The sequence below is a fragment of the Osmia lignaria genome, chromosome 6, assembly GCF_051020975.1.
Source record: "Osmia lignaria lignaria isolate PbOS001 chromosome 6, iyOsmLign1, whole genome shotgun sequence".
Classification (NCBI taxonomy): domain Eukaryota; kingdom Metazoa; phylum Arthropoda; class Insecta; order Hymenoptera; family Megachilidae; genus Osmia; species Osmia lignaria.
Window position 1 is genome coordinate 3,522,384 of NC_135037.1, and position 21,306 is coordinate 3,543,689.

The following is a 21,306-nucleotide window of genomic DNA, read 5'->3' on the forward strand; positions in this document are numbered from 1 at the left end:
TGTCGCGAGGAAGCTGGAGGTGATCGAGGAGAGCAACAAAGAGTCTCGTGTTTCATTGTCGCCGTTGAGGCACAATGAGCCCGGGAGAGACTCGTTTTTCTCCCTGATAGATTAAAAAGGACGAGCGAAAGGAAGGTAGGGAAGAAGACGATCGACAGGGAGGAAGGAAGAAGAAGGTGTGTACTCGTCAACCTGTCGAAGATGGCGACCAACAGCCCCGGTCAATCGATACACCTGAAATCACCCCGTAGCCCTCGTCAGCTACCGCAATTGCCACAAATCCCGATCGGAGGACAGAGAAGTCCTACGCAGCTGTCGGCGGTCAAATCACCGAGCACTCCGTTGGTCTTCGAGTTCCCGCCAGGGTATTATCCGGAAACCCCGAACACGAACTTCGATTTCGAGCAATTTGCCCGTGCGAACGAGACTGATCGAGCACCCAGAAGTCCTAGTTACTACGTCCGTCAAGGATGCAGGAGTCCTAAGAGTCCTAATCCGGACCTGTTGCACTCTCCGGGTCGAAAGTCGCCGATATTCCAATTCTGCGAGACCAGGAAGAATCTGGGGAAGACTATGAGCTATCCACCTAGAAGTCCCATACCTGGATCGCCCATAATCCCAGCCAGATCACCCAGTTCCACGAGTTTCGTCCCGAAGAGTCCGAAACCTTTCGATCATCGCAGGAACTCTTGCTTTGGATTCACTGGATCTAAGAGTCCCATGTCTCCCACCATAGTCACTTCTTCGTCCCATGGACCATGTAGTCCAAAGCTCAGCGAGATACACCTGGAACAGCTGAATAATGGAAATCATAAGAATAGTGGATCCAGGAGGTCGTCTATGGAAAGTTCGTTCAAAGAGAGGGAAAGCCCTATTGAAAAGAAGGGTGGCAAGAAGGGTGGGCATATGAATCGAAGTCAAGGATGCCTGGATGAAGTTGGAAAGAGTCAGGGTAGAACGAAGGAAGAGGACTATGAGAAAAGCGGAAAGAGTATGGCGAGAAGGTCGACCAGTGACTTGACGGAAATTGGAGACGGTGATACGGAAGTGACGCTGCTGTCGAGTCCAAGAAGAAGGGGTTCTATGAAAGGCGGTCTAGGTAAGCTTACTTTCTTTTTATTAATCAAATTATCTCCTGTTATGATTTTTTGAAATTCAGAATATTTTAAAATATGAATGTTGTCTCATGTTTTTTAAATGAAATTCTAACAAAGTTGATTTTATTTTGGAGCTTTAAAATTAAAAGTTCACGTATTTTGTTCACATTTCTGATTTTCACAAAATACCATATAAAACGCTGATGAACAAGCAAGTTAATAAAAACAGGTCGTCAAATACGCACGTCGGATCGAATTTAAAAGCGTTTCCAAAGTGTAACGAGTAGAAAAATTAATTAGCGAATTCATCGAATCGCGAAAGGGTTCATTATTGACTCGTTAATGCGAGGGCGAGCTTTGTGACCGATGAAATTGTAAATGACATTACCTGGTAATGAAATATTATATCGTTCACGAACTCGTCTAATTATCTGGATACTATTACTCGCGCGAAACAATACTCTCGCTTGCTAATTAACAAGCACTATCGACAATCGGTTTAAAATCATGCCCGAGGTATTGTACGAAGCTCATCGAGCGAAAGAGATTAATTAGATGAAGGCCTGGGGCGCGAGTGACCCGGCCACTGCCATTCAAGGGTTAAATTAATTTTTTCAAGCTATCCACGGTTATAAAAGTTCGGTCACGTTCGTATAACGGGATAACGAGTCGAGTTTTTTGAAGAATCACGTTTCGCGCGATGCTTAAATCGGATTTCGTAATCAAGGAGAATTGTAGAGCAGTACTGTTGAATACGAATGGAGAATTGATTTAATACGGTTTAAAGAGTCGGCAGACGGCTGAAAAAACTCGGGAAATTTTCCTTGAATTTTACAAATACTGTACGCTCCCACAATTTGTTTCAATATTAGTTATTACAAATTTCATGTAAATTGCACTGTAGAACAAATAGAATCTACTTATAATTTAATCCCTTTACCACTGCCGCAGTGAATCATTTCATTTAAAATACAAAATAATTCCGTCCATCAAATTTTATTTGCAACGTGGAATTTCTTATTCACAGGTATTTTTACATTTAATTTTCACATTGAAACTTTCATTATATTCCTGCTATACGGATGGCGGATAAAAATATTTTTTGAAAATGTGAAAGGCTTAAAAATCCTACTGCTTTTGAACACGTTTCGAGAATTTGTTCCCGTTCGATCTTTCATCAATTCCTGATCGACGTCCTGACCATTATAATCACCATCGCGAATCATAATTTAACGCATTTTCAGTGAAATCACGTAGCGCGTTCATTCCATGTTGCAATTATCCGACCCTCGAGCGATTCATCCATGATAAATCCCTTTGAAGGGATGCACACCACGAATTCCCAGTCGCTATTCGATGAAATTCATCGAGCGTCGCTTTGTGTTTCAGCGTATCTAGCGTCCAGACGCGGTTCACGCGACAGCCAGTGTTCCAATTTGTCGAACGTCAGCAACGAGGATTTGGGCCCATTAAATTTCACCGCTCATCCCCGAGGTAGACAACGAAGAACCTCGAATTTCTTGGAGCTACCCGGTAAGCACGTCTTTCCCTCATTAGTTATCGTTCTTCATGGATAAGACCGCCTTGAGTCTTCAGGTCGTTGAACGATAAAGAATGGTCAACATTTTGAAAGGATCAAGGGATATCTTCAACTTATCCCTACAGAAATTAATTTTAATACCGTTGGACAATTTTTATGACGATAATACTGTAGTATTTCAATTTGTTTCGTCTCAAGGATCGGCGCTGCTTGATCATTAAGTCTTGTAGAGTATTATATACTTTTTTAATCTTATAGGAGACAAGTTAGTTTATTTCATTTTATCTGCAGCTGGCACTGAAAGTAATAATAGAAGACAAGTTAGTTGGCTCGAGACGGGTCGTGATAGTAGAAAAGTGGCGACGAAGGCTACCTACAAGAGACTTGTATTCTGTTCGATATTTGAAAACGCTCGGTGGAAGCATCGTTGTGTAAGATTCTTATCGAGTAATTAGGAAAATTATTTCGCTGCACCATAGAGGAGCATTGTTGAACTGTAGTGGTTCGGATATTCTGTGTATTCGAGCACGTGCACCAGATGTTACCGAATTAGAGGCGAATTTTCATGACCTTTTTGCGGCGTGAATTTTCGCGACACGATGGTAACAATTGAACGACAGTTTCATTGAAACAGGGTCAAGTTATCGGATCGGCCATTGTTTCTGGCTTTTTTAATTGTACATTGCTGTTTACATTGAATCGTATCGGAAGCGGGGGCGACACGGTACTGTTTGGCCTGGTTTAAACTTTCAGTGCATGTACTACTAAAATGCGGAACGAGGTCTTCGTTAACGAAATAAATATCGTTCACGCATTCTCTGTGCGTAGCGAATGCCTGTGTGTTACAAGCGAACATTTTTACAATGGAGAGGCACTCATACACATCAAATCCTCTTGGGCAGATTAAAAACATTTCATGAATCATAATAATTTCAATAATCGAACACCATTACCCCACGCATAAAAATAAATCATCCCGAACAACAGAAACTTTCCCCCACTTACATCAAAATCGTTTTTTCATCCTTATGTCAACAGAGCTTTTCGAGCACCCTTCGAAGACGTATCTGTTTCCCTTGATCCTTAGGGAGCGTAGTAACAGCGAAGGGTGATATCGTGGCCGTTATCACGAAAATAATTTCTGTCCTACTCATTTCGTAACCCCTGTCTGTCGGATTTGCCGGCATCCCCCGATGAACAGCAAGCTGACGGATTACCCTAAAGTATCTGCAGGCCTGAAATTAATTACGCGGTTGACGTCCGTTGGATAAATACTTTCTGCAAACAGAGATTGGCCAGTTTCCCTTGTATCATGAAATCAAATTAGTTAAATCAGAGTTTCGAGGCTTGATAGTTTATTTAATTGACGGAAGAGAAATATGATAAAAGCTGCAGGGGTGGATGTTCGTTGATAAGTAGTTCTCTAAAAATAGAAAATCGATGGGCAACCGAAAATTATCACCGCTTGCACGGTACGCGTGCACCGTTTATTGGAATTGATAACAGGGATCAGGCTTAACGTGTGTGCAGAAGGGATTCTTGTAATGCGACCGATACCGATGCCCCGGACGATTTAGGGGAAAATTTGAAATGAAAAATGGTAGTAGTATAAGCTGAAGTATTTGATACGATCTTGAAAAATAGCTACTCTTGTGAGAATACCTTTTGATTATCTTCATTGTTGAAAATAATGCACGTACTTTATAAAGTAACATGGAAAATTGTAGTAGGGTAAAGTATCGTGTCATACTAGGTACGGCTATTTCGACTGTGTCAGTCAACGTGTTAAATGGATACCATTTAAGCTGCTTAATCACTGAACAGATGCGTAATCACTGATCGCAAATTAGCATAATCTTATCATATCGCGTGTAGAAATAGTAAGAGGAAATATACTCGTATTTTCTTTTTTTACCATATAAAACAGAGCAGAAATGAAGGAAAGATGTGTAGATCGTTCTGAAAATCAGATAAATCATTGCCCGTTTAATTCCACGTCAGTCAACGCGCCACGTGGACGGAGATCGAAGTTAATGCAATGCTAATTAATTGAAGCATTATCCCATTCGTCGATTGTCACGGTGAAACCGAGGTACGTGGCATTGAAATTTCCCGGTGAAATCGAGTATCGTCAGTTTTCACCATGCGGTTAATTTCGAGACTTCCAAGCGAGCGTCGTTGCCCTAATTAGATACCCCGGCCAGAGGGTGAACTTCTTGAGTGCCTCGTCGAGTGTAACCGCATTAAATGTTGGAACGTTCGTCGGCTACGCTTTGTCAGCGAACGTAATCGAAGTGACTGAATTTCCATTCGGGTCAAAGTTATCCTCGCACGATAAGGAACTGTTCTATTGGACGTCCATAACCGATCATTCGTTTTAAGTTGAATTGCGAGAGGACGAACGGTCTGATTTATTATTTACTCTTACTACTTGAAATCAAAATGGCAACGGTGTAACTCATTTTGCGATTGCCCGTTTCGTAGGGAGGCTATATATTCTGATACAGTATGCATGAGCTGTCTTTGATGAAGCTGTAAACGCGAAGACCCACGATATTCCTTGACCCTTGGCCGCTTGCTTTGTAGGGTTACTCTGAATGCTGAGCCACGTTCGGCTCTCAAAGGCTCTTAAATTTCTATGAAACAGCGAACACGTTGAAATACATCATTCCATTTAAATGATCAAACTGCATTTCATGCACGATGTTTTTTACAAACAGAAAAGTTCGAAAGAGGATTCGATAAAATCGTGTACGAGACAGGAGTTAGTTCAAAACTAGTCTGGCGCAGTTGTGCCGAAAAAGCAGACAAAATTCCACAGAGGGACAAATCAAATTTTTCCCTTTGATTCGAATGGTCCGGTAATGCGCTTTGCGTTATTCCAGTCGACGAGCACTTCTCGTGAGTAGTAGGAGGATGAAACCTTGCATGGAAATTCGAACGAGTAATAAAACTTGTTCATGCAATATTGAGAGTTCAGCTGAAAAATACCTGGGAAATCAGCGATTTCCCTATGTGCATCCAGTCGTAAAAGAGCCGGAAATTAAAATTGGCAAGCTATGCATATGAAAATAGGATATTTGGCAGCTAGTACGCTGCTCGAAAATTAATATTTTCTTCTTTAAAATTCCCTTTATCTTTTCATTTATTTATCAAGAATCAAGCACCTTACTCTCACTTTGCTCCATTGAATTTCTCGTGCTAATTTCCTCATTATTAGCCCCCGAAATGATCAAAGATAGAAACTTGGAGGAACAGACGGCAGCAATGTGCTAGTCAACGAGAAACAATACCTAATTAATGGAACACCTAATCAATATCTATTTATGTAATCTGTTTTCCCGTCCTAACTAATGGCACAGATTTAATTAACTGTCCATCAATATGTTGCAGTGCCAGATCACATCCGACCACGTGTGCACAGTTTGCCGGAAAAAGCGTACAATCCACGAGCTGGGGATGATCTGTACAGACTTCGGGCATTCAGCATCACTCCGAAAGGCGTCGTTAATCGGGGTGATTCGATCATTTCAAGACGCAGCAGAAGCAACACTTCCGTCAATAGTAGCAGGTAACTAATCAAGAATCCTAAAGAACATCTTGAAAGTTAAATTTTTTTAAAATATATCGAAACTGGTAAAACGAAAGAAATAAAAAATTTAGAAGACATTGTAGTACGTGAAGTATTTTCGAAATTCAACCTGAAAGAATTTGAAAAAGCTGCGAGTACGTGTTTCAACGTTATTCCGTGAAAATGCATCGACCCAGAAATTGGGAATTTCAAAATCGATAATCGAACGCGTTCCACGAACGCCGGCCCGATCACGCTCCTCTTATTTTCAGGATTAGTATTCTTCCACCATATTCCATTGAATCGCATTGGATTCGACCTAGAACGAGAACAATGACGAGCAAAATGCGCGACATTCATCGATCACACCAAGTCTTGCCTCTCATTTATCGAAGCAACCTTTAACTTCAAATTTCTGTACCATTGTTCTGATAATAAAGTTAAAATATGAACTTCTCATGTTATCAATTAAAGAATTAGAAGCAAAAAGTCTCGCAAATATTGTTTGATTATTTTTTATTCTCGTTACAAGAGACCATAAGTTTTTCTTTTTCTGACAGAGAGGGATCGTTTATACCCATGGGAACAATGTTTGCACTTTGTCCATGGAAACTGATTTTCACGATAGAAATTTATGACAATCCCTGGGAATTCAATTCGTTCGTGATAAGAGAAGAGAAATTACTCGAAATTTCGTTTCGATGGACCGATAAAGAATGGTGATCGACCAAAAGGCCGAAAAACTGTGAGTGATGGAACGTGTTCTCTCGTGTTCATGGTAATTAACGAAAACTTCTGCAGGTTTGATTTCAAAGGGATAAGTAATTTCGTGGGTAAAGAATGAGATGGCCGAAACGAAATATATTCTGAAATTTTTTAATTTGTTGGAAGAAATCAATGTGCATACCAATTAGGTTGCAACAAGACGAGATTAAATTTAGTCTGAGAAGTATCCAATTTCTATTTTCCGATTATTAATTCTCGTCGATGATTAATTCCCCAGCTGTCGGGCTACGAGTTGCCAACTGCCTGATTGTCAAGTATTAATTACGGATTTTCCGCGGAACTACGTTTTCCCCGCAAATTGACGTCGCCCTAAGCGTATCTCTTCGGCGAAGATATTGAAACTTCCCCTCGGCTTGAAAGTCGTCGGTTTAGCCGGCAGCTTTCGGGAAACTGTAAGCCGTAAACGAGGACCCTCGAAAGTTGACGGGCTGTAAAACTTTCAGCGACGCTTACCGCATGTCCTAGTGGTTCCCCGGAGAGTGTCACTTAATTTCGTCAGACGACACTGAATTTCGTCTTGGCTCATCCCTCGTTTAGTGTTTCTGTACACACTTTGGAGAATTACCTTTTATCTTTTTTTACAATTGTTCCCATAACACAGAACAGCGTAGAAAATTTCTACCAGAAATACACCGCTTCAGCTATTCTTCAGGACGAATATTGACAACTTTTCAGGAGCTGTTCTCGAACCCTCTGCATTGCAATTAATTTTCAAGCAAGCCGTTCGAGGCATTCTCTCTGATAAATCAGTTTGTAATTGCTTTCAGGAACCACTTCCAAATATAGCGCACAAATACTTGAAATATATCGGCTGAGAAAATTCACTCGGTAGGTCGAAGTAATTTCCACTCAAGGGGTTAAACAAGATTTATCCGTGTACACCATCCTGGCGAAATTACGTTTATAAATCTCCATATCGTCCGAAGGTGAGTCGTTTCTACCACAACTTCCGGACCCTTCTATTCACCTTCGTTTAATAAACGTTCGTTCTTCGTCAGGATGTTCGGGTTAATTTACGTAAGATAGGTACCTGTTCACTTTGGAGAATGGATCAGTCTAAGTTGCTGGTTTAAAAGAAATAAAAAGAATCTTTGGTTCCAAAAAGAACGGTTTACACTTCCACAGTAGAAACAGCTATGATTAGTCAGACATTAAGGAGTAGATCAAAAATTTTCTTTTCTATCATTCCGCAATTATTTTTTTAAATAAAACTTGGAGTACCTATCAATGGCAATTTAATCCCTTAAATCTCAATCTTACTTCAATCGAGCACCGTGTTCAACTTTTCTATCGATTCAAAGACGTTCTTATCGAGGCTGGAAGATTAGTCGATCGTAAATAGGGGAAGGTTCGTCACTTTGCTTAGCTTTTCACGGTTTTCGTTCGACGTCAGCTAATTGGATCTCGAAAACCCCATCGAATCCATACTCAACCTTCTGTTCTGTGTACCTGTGAGTTGAATTATCGGTCCTCTCTGACGGCAAATAACGCTGATATTTCTTTCTCGAACTTCGCGGCTGATCAGTGAGAAAGGAAAGGTTAAGGGTAATACGAAAATTACACCGGTGTTATAAAACAAGCCCCGTGTTGAAAACTGAAGGGTGGTTGCAGGGTCAATCGTTGATCCAGACCTACGAAACCAAAACGAATGGATTTTATATATTCCAAAACTTTACCTGATCTCTTTTAATTATCAGGAGGAAAGAGAATAAAGGGACGTCGAGAGATTGAAATATACAAGAGAACAATATCTTAGAAAGTTTATTGTACAAAGATAACCGAACGTTCGCAACGAAACGCGGTCTCGTAAAGTGACGATGATGGAGAGGCTTGCTTATTCAAAAGGAAGATCGAACAGACCTAAGAGGATCCTGGGAAGAAACGGAAGGGGCGAGTATTTGGCAATGAACCACGATGATTGGAGGAGAGCCAGCTCGTGGACGAGGCTTCCAAACGTTCCTTCCTTTCCTTCTTTTTCTTTCTTTTCATTATCACGCATCTCAGAACACCCTGGCTATTTCTGTAACGTAGCTCAATATCGTTGCGGATGCCTTGACCTGTCGATCGGTCGTTCGACTCGACTCCACTCGATTCTGTCTTCCTTTTACTTCTTCCATTCTCAAGTATACTCCTGCTTCTTTCGTCGTCTGGCAAACGTTCATTTCGTAGCAACAGCACGTCTTTCTTGTCACCATCCAAATCGAAACTCGGAACTCGAAAGATTCTCCTTCTTCGATGCGAATTTTCCTTCGAATCCCGAAAATGTCCCAACTCGTCCACTGGAGTTCCTTGAACAGATTGGGGAACAGCACTTCCGGAGCTTCCGAGCCGAAGTCGAGTCAAAAATACCGCGTCCAGTCTCCTCCACGTGGCACGACTTCGAAAGGGTTTGCTTTTTTTTTTAATTTTTATGAATGACGTTTCTTCTAATCGCTGTATTCGACCGTCTCCTCGTACTCCATGCTCTGCTGTGACCTGGTCGACGAGGAAGAGACGGATTTGATCGAAGTAGACGACTCGATCACCGATTTCGTCTGCACGCTTTGCACCGATTTCATGGTTGAAACTGATTTCGATTCTGCCGTGACGTTCATAGACTGCTCGACCAGACTGTCGGCACTTTCGTTTGCTGTAAATTGAAGACAGATCTTGTTTAATTGCTCGAGAGTAATTGACAGTTTCATGGTAGATTTGACGATGCAACAATATCGGCTCATATAGGTATCTTGAATATACTTGTTAATATTTTTGGAACTCATCAGGCACCTCCCCAGGAAATATAATATAAATATTAACTAGAAAGTTGGTGTCCATCCAACATCTGTTGTTTTTGTATTAATTACTTATCAAACCCCATTTTTCCAAACAAATCTATCCTATACGCTGAATCCACCCCAATTTCAATTTCAAGATCCCGGAAACTACTTAAGAAATTAGCAATCGGATATTCTAATTGAAATACTCGATTTTCAAATTGAAATCTAATATTGGAAAGCAGTAGGAGAAATCGAGTTAGAAAGACAGTGGGCAGTGGGACGAATTGAATTTGTTACACGCACCTTTAGCGACCTCCATTATCGAACGAATGTTCCGGTTCCCAAGGGTGGCAGGAAGATAAAGAAAGGAAGTAGACGCGAACAACTCGAGTTCGAACTCACGAATGGGTCGAACCACGGAGCTTTCGGTTATTCTAAACCCGTCGTTGGACGGGGGAAGTGGAAATTTGGTGATCACGTGGTGAACGTTGCACAGATCAGGGGTACAAGAGGGCGAGAATGTATGTCGTGTTTGGCGGCTTTACGAGACGACGAAGAATATTCGTGGAATTTCGAATGGCTCGCCGTGCATGCGTCCCGACGGTGAGTCAATGTTCTTCCGACAACGACGTGACGCGTCGTCGTTTCGTTCCGTCCAGACGCTTACTTTTTCTTCCCTCCTTCAGCATTATCGGGTCTAGGTTAGTCACTACTCTTCTTACAACTTCGACTCATCCTCTTAGTTAATTCTTTGAATATTCTAGAGGTGTATATCCGTCCCACGCAGTGTATCATCGTAGATTCAGGATTATACGAGACAGCCATTTCGAGCTTAACTTTATGGGAGAGAATATTCGTCGATGACCTAAATAGCAAAATAGTTAGAATAGTCGACTAATAATTCTGCTATGCGAACGTTCCTTTATACGAAAATTTTCTCTATTAAGAAATATAATGGAGTTTTACAAAGGCGGAAGAGTTGGATGCCATGTTACACTTCAATTTCATAAGATAGCCACAAAAGCAACACGTGGGATTATTTTTTCTCACGGAAATGGCAAGGATAATATCGTTCCGATAATGTTATTTTACTTGCTCGTCTTGAAGACGTTCCTGACACGAAAGGATGATTCGCAAGTAAATGGAGTTCAATGGGAAGAAGTCCCAAGAGAGAAGCTCCACGCAAAGAGCTCATCTGCCGAGTAATTAGGAGCGACGTTTGTTAGTTACAACTAAATGAAACGCAAAGCACGAGAAAGTGGGTAGCGTTGATGAAACATCTTTAGATAGACGCAAATTCAACATCCTTCTTTAGATATATATTTTATTTTTTCTAAGTCTTCCAATCACACAACCCTTTGTTGATGTTCAAAAATTAAAATAAATGTATTGCATTTTCTTTTGATGAGAAAGAGCAAGATGATTCCAAATGTTTATGTTCCTTTTGTTTTCGCTAATCATTGTCTGGTTTCAAAAGCTCGCTGCATGCGACTATTCACAGCTGAATCTTTGCCAGAGTTCTTTGTGTTTTTCTTACATTACGCTGAGAAAACAGGTGGGTTTCAACGCATGAGTTCACTAAATTTAAAGGCTGATTTTCCGGACCGAACGTGTGAGTCACTTTCGATCTTCGAGTAGCTTTTCCATAGCGTGACTATTTGTGAATAATAATCTATGAGTCACAAACGTAACCGTGAATTTGATTTTCGTCGATGGACATGATCCAACGTGAAGTGTCGGATTCGGAGACGATAAATATTCAGGAGGTAATTGTCAGCCAACTGTCGAATTTATCCCAATTAATTTACCAAAAATTTTGACGGGAATCTTTAATTATCACCGTGACGTTCGTACGCTAGAACATTGCCAAACAGATTCGTCGACGAGAAATATTACTTTTATTTTTATTTGTTATAACAAAATGACTACGACTGCGCTATTATTATGCGACGAAATCAGCTGATCATTCAAGATAATTTTTCTTCGTACCGTTCATAGAATTTACTCGTAGCTTCTTTCGAAACTTCATGGTGGTTTCTCAAAATAGATCCCTGCTTGTTTTATGGTGGTCGTTATTCCGCTCACCGAAAGTGATTCTACAGGAAACGAGTTCAGTAAAGTAAGTTTCACGTAGGGAGATCCGTTTCCTGGGTCTCGTGAAAGATTTTCACAGGTTTACGTCTCTTATGTATCAATTTTTTTACGAACATCCGATCCTGGATTTACGCTCTATAATAAAAGTCTGTTGTAAAAATCATTCGATGATCAAGACGAAAAATTGAACGATGCCTGGAATACCAGAACAGCAAGTTACCCTTCGAAGAAGTTGAGGGATGAATCAAAAGAGAATTCGAGTGAAGAGAGCTTGGCATAGAAACTTAAGGATACTTTTCTGAAGAAGCCAGCTAAGAAACGCGAACGTATAAGCTCTCTTTACAAAATATTCGATGCTGAAAGAGGAATAAGTTTCATGCAAGGAACCAGCACCGATAGATTTACTATTCTCCAGTACTTTTCAACATCGATAGACATTCGTTGCATAAAATATATACAATGAACAGTTTTCGAATATTGAAAAGAAGCTTTAATGTTTCGCGATGGCGGTATTTCCTAAAGTAATATGTATTATTGCTGGGAAAAGGGTGTCGGGTGAAGATCGATAAAGAATTCGTGACTTGGAAAAGATTAGATTATTTTCTTTTGTGGTCAAAAGCTCGATCGTTAGGAAATACGATCTCTATTGTGAAGAACAATAAGAAACATGGTTTCTGAGGATTGGAAAAGAAGTACAGCTGTTTCATCGCCAGCAGGATACCCAGCTTATTACCCGAATTATTAGGTTGTATCGTTGGAAGATCAGCAAGCTGGTCGATGCATTCCGTCGCCTCTCCAAATAGACGGTGTAAATATTTGCACCGGTTTTTCGTTTTCTTACCGAGATCCCCTCGTTTATATATAACTCTGCACCTTCAGCGCCATCTTTGTGCTTCGGTTACACATGTGCCAAGCCGGAGGAATGCAAAAAGCATTGTTCTTGGCCAGAACGCAAAGCATTCCTATTATGAGTCGAGGAAAATGAAACGTTTTATGAAAATTATGCAAAATAAATTATAAATAAATCGACGATTATACTTATACTTTTTTTAACTGAGAATAATTCTCCAGGTAAAGAGAGATTAGAATCTAAGTACCGTGCGTCGCCGGACCTTCTGGACGGATTCTTGATATTACATATAGGGGAGCATAGTACCAGGAAAGTTGAAAATACCGAGGAAAAAGTTTCCAAGTCCAAATTCTATGTACCTAATGGCACTAATGGCCAAAAATCTAACAATAAGTTCCTCTTGAGATAGAGGGACGAAAGTCCAAGTTCCATCTAGATTGTGAAAAGCGAGTCAAGTACTGATGGAAAAGTTTTTAAGATCGCATCCTGTGAAATCACTTTCGATGATCGAATTAACGAGCACTATAAAACTTCACTTTGGGAAACTGCTATGAAATTTTGAACGAAGTAAATTGTAATTATTCATCATTACTTCAAACAATAACTGTTTCTCAATTTCTTCATAACAAAGTGAATAACTATACTGTATGTCGTCCTCTTTGTCTTCACGACAGCGTTCAACACTATTTTCATTTTTTAATAAACGAAAGTACTAGTAATTTTATCGATTATTCGATGGAACGTCTTACAGAGTTCCATCGTCTGGTTCGTGTTTCGCATCGAAGCAGCTAGCAGCTTACGCTTTTTCACCAGACCCACGCTAATCCTGTGTCTCTGTGTTTTCTCCACAGGTATTCCCTCGTGTTCAACATCATGCACGTAAATTCGATTAGGGTAGCCACAAGCGATCGATAAGACTTTTCTAGCAAGATGCGATTGGTGTCGGTGTCGATGTTCGATGAACAAGAAAAATTCTCGAGACGAAACGTACTGAAGACTAAAGTTACCCTAGCAAAATCACGAGTGAAGGTCTTAGATTTTTAGGTAATCAACCCTTCGTGACCAAGGGTGGAGTTTGTAAAAAAGCGTTCTTACGAAAAACCATTTGTCTTAAAACGTGTAGTCATCCAACCTTGATATATAACACAGTATTTCCGAATTTTTGGTACACCGAAACAATTTCAATTTCGTTCACTCTTCTCCCACGTTTCATTAATTCCGTTAGAGGATAATCGAGATTCTCGACGACTTAGTCTGAAAAAATTGTCCGGATTTGCGTAATGTATCGTGTAACGTTCCTGTTGATTGCATAGCGTTGAAGGAAATTCAATCATCGAGGGAGGTGATCTCCTGAATGACACGAGATCTTCTCTAAGATTCGATGGCAGATGCTTTTGGACCATTAACCATGGACCCTAGCGATTCGATTTCTTATTCGAACGTAAATGGCTCGAAGAAACGATTTCAATCGCGTTTAAGCTGATTCGATGCAAACGCTGTGATTTTCGACAGCGTCCTAGCGAACAGAAGACTTTGTTGACGGGAGTTCATTAGAATTTTCCATCGGAATTGCCATCGACTGGATAGAGGCAGCGATGTAAAATAAATACAGGTAGAAAGGACGAGAAATTGCTCGATCTCGTGAATTTTATTTTCGTGGCTATCTCGATGTTCTCCTGTGAGGTGATTAAAATGGAAATACGACCCCGTTTCGCAAACGACACTAGTACCGAGAGGAAATATTAAAAATAATTCCTGTGGAAGGAACGCGTGGAAAAGAAACACCGACCTTGTATGATTCACATTTCAAGAGGTTCATGATGTACATTCGAATATGATTTTTGATTGCAGAAACAGCAATGTCTCGGGCGAAAGATCGCCGTTCGAGGGTTCCTGTTGCAGTGGCCAGGGTGTTGGAGCTGACAGTACGGAAAGCGACGATATGGAAGGGATTTCGAAGTACAGAGTCGTGTTGCTCGGGGATTCTGGAGTTGGAAAAACTGCCCTAGTTTCGCAGTTCATGACCAGTGAATACATGAACACCTATGACGCCAGCTTAGGTAACGGTTGGATTCATATTCTTTTTTGAACATAAGTTTAAAGTGCGATAACAAGGCTCTCGTTTCATGTGGCCTGAAAATTTATAAAAATATTCCTGGAGACACCTTAAAGTATGATCTCTCTTTGATTTTCTTGACAGGAGTATCTTGAGGGATAAAAATTTCTGAAAAAATTCAATTGTTTCATCTTCACTATTTTCTCGACAATCGTTTCAAAGTTTTACTTTGTTATCACCGTACAGTGGTTGTAAAGGACTTTTCAGCTCGATGGTTTTATTGTCGTTTTATTCCTTTACGATTTTGTGTTGCGTTTCCACGCTTTGAAGCACTGTTTTGCAGATTCACGAACTGTGACTGGTTCGTCGGAGCATGAGCTTCGTTTTTGCATTTACGTCACGTTCCAAACAAAATTACAAAAGAAACTGCCCCAGGAGATTTATTTCAATTCCTTCTCTCCACAAATGTTTCGTTAGTTTCACGATATTCCTAGTTGCATCATTTTTGAAATTAACGTCTTCAATAATCAAAGAATTTGAAACAGCACCTTAATGATTTTTCATAATTTTCTTTTGCCTAAAGAGAACGAGCTACAGTGCAAATATTAAATATTAGGTGGTCTTATTTACAGTTTCTTTTCCCCAGAATAGTCGGAGAAGTGAATTCGAGCACCGTACTTTAAGCGAACAGAATTTGTACAACGTTAGATGAATATTTTCACGTTTAAACGAACCTTTTACTTGAAGCGAAAACCTGAGCCTGTTCTTCTTTGTATTCTAGTCGTTTGTAGCTTGATTTGAAAAGCTCAAGAAGGCGGAGAAATCTGGGTGAAACACGGGTCGACGAGAAGTAAGGCGCGCAATGTTAATTATAAACGTACGCGTGAAATCACAGCAAAGGTTACGAACAAACGGTATTTCCTCCGTTCCTTCTCGAAATATTCGCGATTACCAGACCACTTTTCATAAATTCTATACGTAACACAGCTAGTAATGAGCTATTCACTTTGAATGCCGTTTGAAATGGGAATTTGTTCCAACTTGTAAAGGCTCAGATTGCCATGGAATTCTTGGAAAAGCACTAATTATTTCACCGAACAATCTTTGAAATTGTACTTTGTACGTCATGGAATATAAAATCGTTAAATCATTTTTAATTACTATGTTTAGAAATCACGCCTTTTACCACTCGAGACTTTTCTAACTATTTTTGTAAACGCGCAAGTGCAACGTTCCTACGGTCGGCGAACATTTTCAAAGGAGAGATTAACGACCGGTTCGATTAATAGCGTAGCTCGTTAAGCTACCAGCACACGGCCACCCTTCCACGTGTAATCACGCTGTTGGACCTCGAAAATCATCGACGTCGTAGGCGTTACCTCGAGAAACCAGTTAACTACTCTTCAAGGAGCTTTTATATTTTTTCATTTAGCATGACGTTATATTTTCGTCGACCACACGATAACCGTGTTGTTCTTATCGCTTCTGAGGATCACGGAGGCTGTTGCAGTTGCTAAAATTTTTCAATTAAAATATTTCAAGTAAAGTGAAATGAAGAAAGAAACGATGTTGTGCTTGTATTTTCCAAGGAAAAACAGTTTTTCAAGATTTCTTTCTTGCAATGGACCACCCTTGGTTCTTGCTCGATTCCCATGGCCAACTATAATGCTGGTTTCGTGTAGCTCGGTCAGTGCTGATCGTTAACGCGGTTGATTGCCTCGGGTGTAGCCACTTGTCGAAGCAGTCGCGCTTATTACACGACAATTATTGTTCTACGCTTGGCAGAAGTGATTATGGTATTCATTTACTTCCCTCGTTTCTGTCTCGCATAATCGTCCGTTTAACGACGATGAGATCCGCAGTTCCATATTTAACGAGAATGGAACAATATTGTTGCTTCGACTCGGAATGTTATCACAAGCTGTTGCTATTGCTGAGAACGCGATCGAATCCAATGAACGTATAGTGAATCAGAAAATGGTATCCTATTAATTATTATTATTATTTCATAAGATCTACTTTCTTTCACTTTTAGAATATTCCATGGACATTAAGATTTCTATCAAAACAAGGTGCCCAATTTTTAATAGTTTCCATTTCCAATTCGTTACCACGTTTATCATCTTCTAACTTCTTTTGTCATACGTCTACAAACATTTCTCAACATAAACTTTGTAGAAGTTTTTTCATGGATTAATTCGCTGTACGAGTGTGAAGAAGAATAAGAGCGGATGTTCGGTTTCTCTAGTACATATCACGTTCCGTCAGAAGCGTTTAGTTTCATCGAGCAACGGAAAACATACTCGAACTTTGCTCGGTGAAACCACCGGATGGGAAACTAAAGCTCTTGTTTCCGGTTCGTGCTTTCTACGCGAATTCACCTTACATCTTCACGTTATTTTATAGACGACGAGTTCGGTGAGAAGACGGTCTCAATTTTATTGGATGGTGAAGAGTCGGAGATGGTGTTCATCGATCATCCGTGTGTAGAAATGAGCGTAAGTGCTGTGTTTCCGTTTTAAATAACCACGCCCACACTCGATTTACAATTTTCGTTTGAAATTATATAAATTCGTTATCCGTTGTAATTGCGGGCTCAATTGTTACACGGAAAGGTTACAAAGTATAAAATTACCATGGCTCTCTGAAAGTAGACTGAATGGAAAACAATCGAAGAAAGAACTTTAGAGATTTCCTTTGAATCCATCGTTGATAATTACCATTGAATTGGATGCAATTAGGAAGTAATTACTTGGAAAGAATATTCAGTAAAGACTTTTGTCAATTTATTGTGTAGGTGGAAAATTCTTTGTCCACGTACGAGCCTCATTCCTGCATCGTCGTTTACTCCATCGTGTCTCGTGCCAGCTTCCAGGTAGCTGAGGAAATACTGAATTACCTGTGGAGAGAGAATTACACTCGAGAACGATCAGTGATCGTAGTGGGAAATAAGTCTGACCTGGCTAGAAGTCGCACCATCTCGACAAACGGTAAGCTTCTTTTTAATTTCGAAACGAATTAAAATCTAAAAAAAGAACCTCTAAACCCCTTACGGAAATTAAATTTCCAACGATATAAATACACCAAGTGCAAGCGTACGTTGGAATTCAGTAAAGAGTCTTTGAAAAGAAGTTGAATTCCGTATCCTTTCAAAGAGGGCAAGCAGCTAGCTACATCGAGGGAGTGCAAGTTCATCGAAACGTCCAGTGGGATACAACACAACGTGGACGAGCTTCTGGTGGGCGTTCTAAAACAGATACGGCTTCGAGAGACCCGTGACAAGAAGCTGAAACGTCAGGGTAGCAAGGGGAAGTTTCTGTCGAAATTACACGGAAGCAAGACAGCTCTCAGCTTAAATCTGACCAGAGAAATACTGAACAGAATGTGTTTGAACGACAGTAAAAGCAAGAGTTGTGAGAATCTTCATGTGCTCTAAAGATACTGTGATTTTGTTTTCGAGCAACTTTATATCCCTTTTTTTGTCGTTATATTTAATTTTTTTTTTATTAAAAGGATTAAAAACTGTCGCATGGATAAGACATCATGTAAAATGTACTGGGTGCAGTATCGCATCAAATTACTGAAGATGCAGTATGGTATGTGATGGGCGGTCTTCCAAACGAGCACTGGTAGCGAGCTTGTTAACACGTTGTCTGCCGACCTAAATTCACTGATTGCCTCGCGATGTAGCGATCAATTATAATTTTTTATTCTTTAAAGAATCGTTATCGAACATTTTAGTTCGTAGCAAGCGGGAAAGCAATTTCAGTATCTCGCTTTATGATTACGCTTTTCAATTAGAGAAACTTTTATTGAAATCGTTGGAAGTTTAATGCTTTCAGTTACGATCGGAACAACGTGGAAAAATAGTTATTCGCAACGTATACGGATTTTTCCGGGAAATAAAAAAGCGAGGATAGGTGCATTTTGACGCGATCATTGTGGTATATTTTTCATTGATTTTTCATTATTCTTTCCACTCGCGTAACGAATTAAAGCCTACGCGTGTTTCAGCGTGTCCCAGAAAGAGGATAGATGCGCAAACAGGGTAACTTTTACCCTTCCAATCACACCCTGTCCTTCGAATAATATTTGCTCTACCTTCCGTACCGCTGCCACTGGTAAGTAAATATCCGCTCACAATCGAAGAAAACAGAATGACACGCAGAAACCTCGACACGTTTATGGTTCAACTAGTTCGAAAGGAGATCGTGATTTCATTATTTCTGAAAATTTCCTCCCCTTGGAAGGCATAAAATTCTGAAGAAATAAATCTTCTCTTTCCTGATGACTCGGCTCGAGGCGGCCGAAATTGCTTCTCCACGAACACAAGGTTCAGGCAATTTTTCACGGCCACGTATACCAACCGGAAATCAGTGAGAAATTCCTCGGAGGAATTGATTCCGGACCGGTATGCGTTGTACTTCGAATTCGATGCTCGCCAGACCTCGAAATTAGAATCGAGGACGAATTGATCACAGTACGAACGACGGTACGGGAAAATTTGGCGGCTGGTTCGTCCACGATTCGATTATTTATTGGGATCTAATGAGCAACACGTGTCTCTCGCCTCTCGTGTTGCAATACAAACTCATTTATACAGAGAGTGGCTCTAAAAGCATTTAGTACAAAATATTGCATCGTATCTTTCAATTTATAAAATTCCAAAGTGATATAATTTACTGTTTCATTTTCTACGACTCAGTGTTGTTTAATTGATTAAATTATTGAGAATAGTGCATTTTACGTGCAACGCGTGCACTCGTGTAGCCGGACAATGAAAAAGACAAAGACTAAAGAATAAAGGAGAAATTTTCCGATAATTGTGTCTACGCGATACAGTAGTCTCAATTAAAGGGCTCGAATTAATCGAGAGAATAATGGTCTACCGTTCACTTCCAGAAAAAATCGATTCGTGTCAAGGCGAAAGCTCGCGCCAAGTTCGATCGTTCATTTGGCTGGCTCGATTTTCAAAGCGTTTCCTATTCGAGCATCGAGCGGTGGTTCGTCTGTCGACGGATTAATTAATTCAACTAAATGACCGAGCAGTAATTCGAACGATCATTCCTTCAACGAAGTCACTTTCTCGCTAACGCATGACGTGTTACATATCGCTTTGAAAATCGAGCTAACGAATGAACCAGCTGGACGCTGGTTTCGTCCGGTTGAAACGACGCTGGACGTCCTATCGCTTCGTACGACGCATAAACGATCCAATATCGCGTGTAAATGTATAATGTAATCTAGCCATTAAGCAATTCTGTATGGAACGAAACGTTTCACACGTCTGGGTCATTCTAGAGATATTTATCCGTATGACTAAATTTTCACGACTAGAAAATAAATTATAATCATTATTTCGTTTTTTTTTTATTTACTCCAAATTTTAACGAATCAAACCTCGTTTTATAATTTGCCTTCCACGTTTCGAAGATCCTTGATTGATTTTCGTGGCCGCGGATAAATGGGTATCGTGGAAGAATACAGAATACACATAATGCAATCGAGTAGGGACGGCCTAAAAACGTACAAGACGAGAGGTACGATCTCTCCGTCAGTATATGTGCACGTAGACCTATTATATCATTATTATCAACGTTGTTTTCAACGAGGCCAAGAGATTATCGATAACGATAACGATCGCTGAAACAACACGCGCGTCTGTTCAGTTAGATAAGCGCTTCACATATCGAGCAAAGGCTTATAAAACAGTAGAAAGAATGGGTTGTTCATATTTAATCGTAATCACACGCGTTAGAAGACTATAGTTGTCGTTCGTTTCTAAAGGAACATTCGAATGAACCAATAAGACCGAATGATTATTTTCGAGGCATCGTGAACGCCGATAATAGAACGGGAAAAAAAAATCATTTCTCAAACGCGTTGTTTGTCTTACGAAGTTGTGGAAACTGCATACCTCGAAGTTACGAATAAAACGAAAGGCTGGTCTATTTTTATATAAATACAAGTTCGTCCGACACGTTTTATCACAACCTGTCATTCACACGATTGACGTTTTTCTACTGTATAAGGAACAATTCCGCTTCGTACGCGAGAGAAACCGTGCAGGGGGTGAACATTATTTTTTCTCCTTCTTTCATTCCATCGAACAAAAGATTCTCATTCTTTTGACGTTCAATACGAACGCGTATAATGGTAGCGAAAGTTTGAAAATCCTATTGTCTAACATTTGTTCGATTAGATATTTCTCTCGTTTCGAGATTTCTTCTTCGAAGTGTCCCCTCTCGCACGTTCATACGACAATCAACTTATTTTGTTAACTATCGTGTTGTACCTCGAAATCTGTAGTAGAATTTAGACATTTGGTGTTTATGTCGAAATAAAAGCAATATGCCAAACATACCCCCTCCGTTTCACCCCATTTACCCCTCTATCATTGGAAATATACTAAGTACAGATTTTGTTTCTTTTTTTAAATTGAAAAAAAAATGATTTTCTTTTATCGATAAACATCTATATTGAAGGAATAAAACAATCATCAGAAACGACTTCCTTCAAAACAGTTCGCAAAGGAAGAGCCCACGTGCAGCCCGGT

The 21,306-nt window shown here is 40.1% G+C and overlaps 1 protein-coding gene and 1 long non-coding RNA gene across 2 annotated transcripts; one reads left to right on the plus strand and one right to left on the minus strand.

Moving 5' to 3' along the window:
* Positions 1 to 201: 201 nt before the first annotated feature.
* LOC117601659 (uncharacterized) lies at positions 202 to 21,284 on the plus strand. Its single transcript, XM_034318725.2, has 7 exons — positions 202 to 1,099; positions 2,487 to 2,630; positions 6,031 to 6,208; positions 14,546 to 14,754; positions 17,157 to 17,248; positions 17,548 to 17,740; positions 17,906 to 21,284. Exons 1-7 carry the CDS (start codon positions 202 to 204, stop codon positions 18,184 to 18,186), a joined length of 1,995 nt encoding a protein of 664 aa, XP_034174616.2. The 3' UTR covers positions 18,187 to 21,284.
* Positions 8,738 to 10,204, minus strand: LOC143305404 (uncharacterized). Its single transcript, XR_013062310.1, has 2 exons — positions 10,054 to 10,204; positions 8,738 to 9,623 (listed from the first exon to the last, which is right to left on the minus strand). It is a non-coding gene; the product is annotated as an uncharacterized LOC143305404 (long non-coding RNA).
* Positions 21,285 to 21,306: the final 22 nt, after the last annotated feature.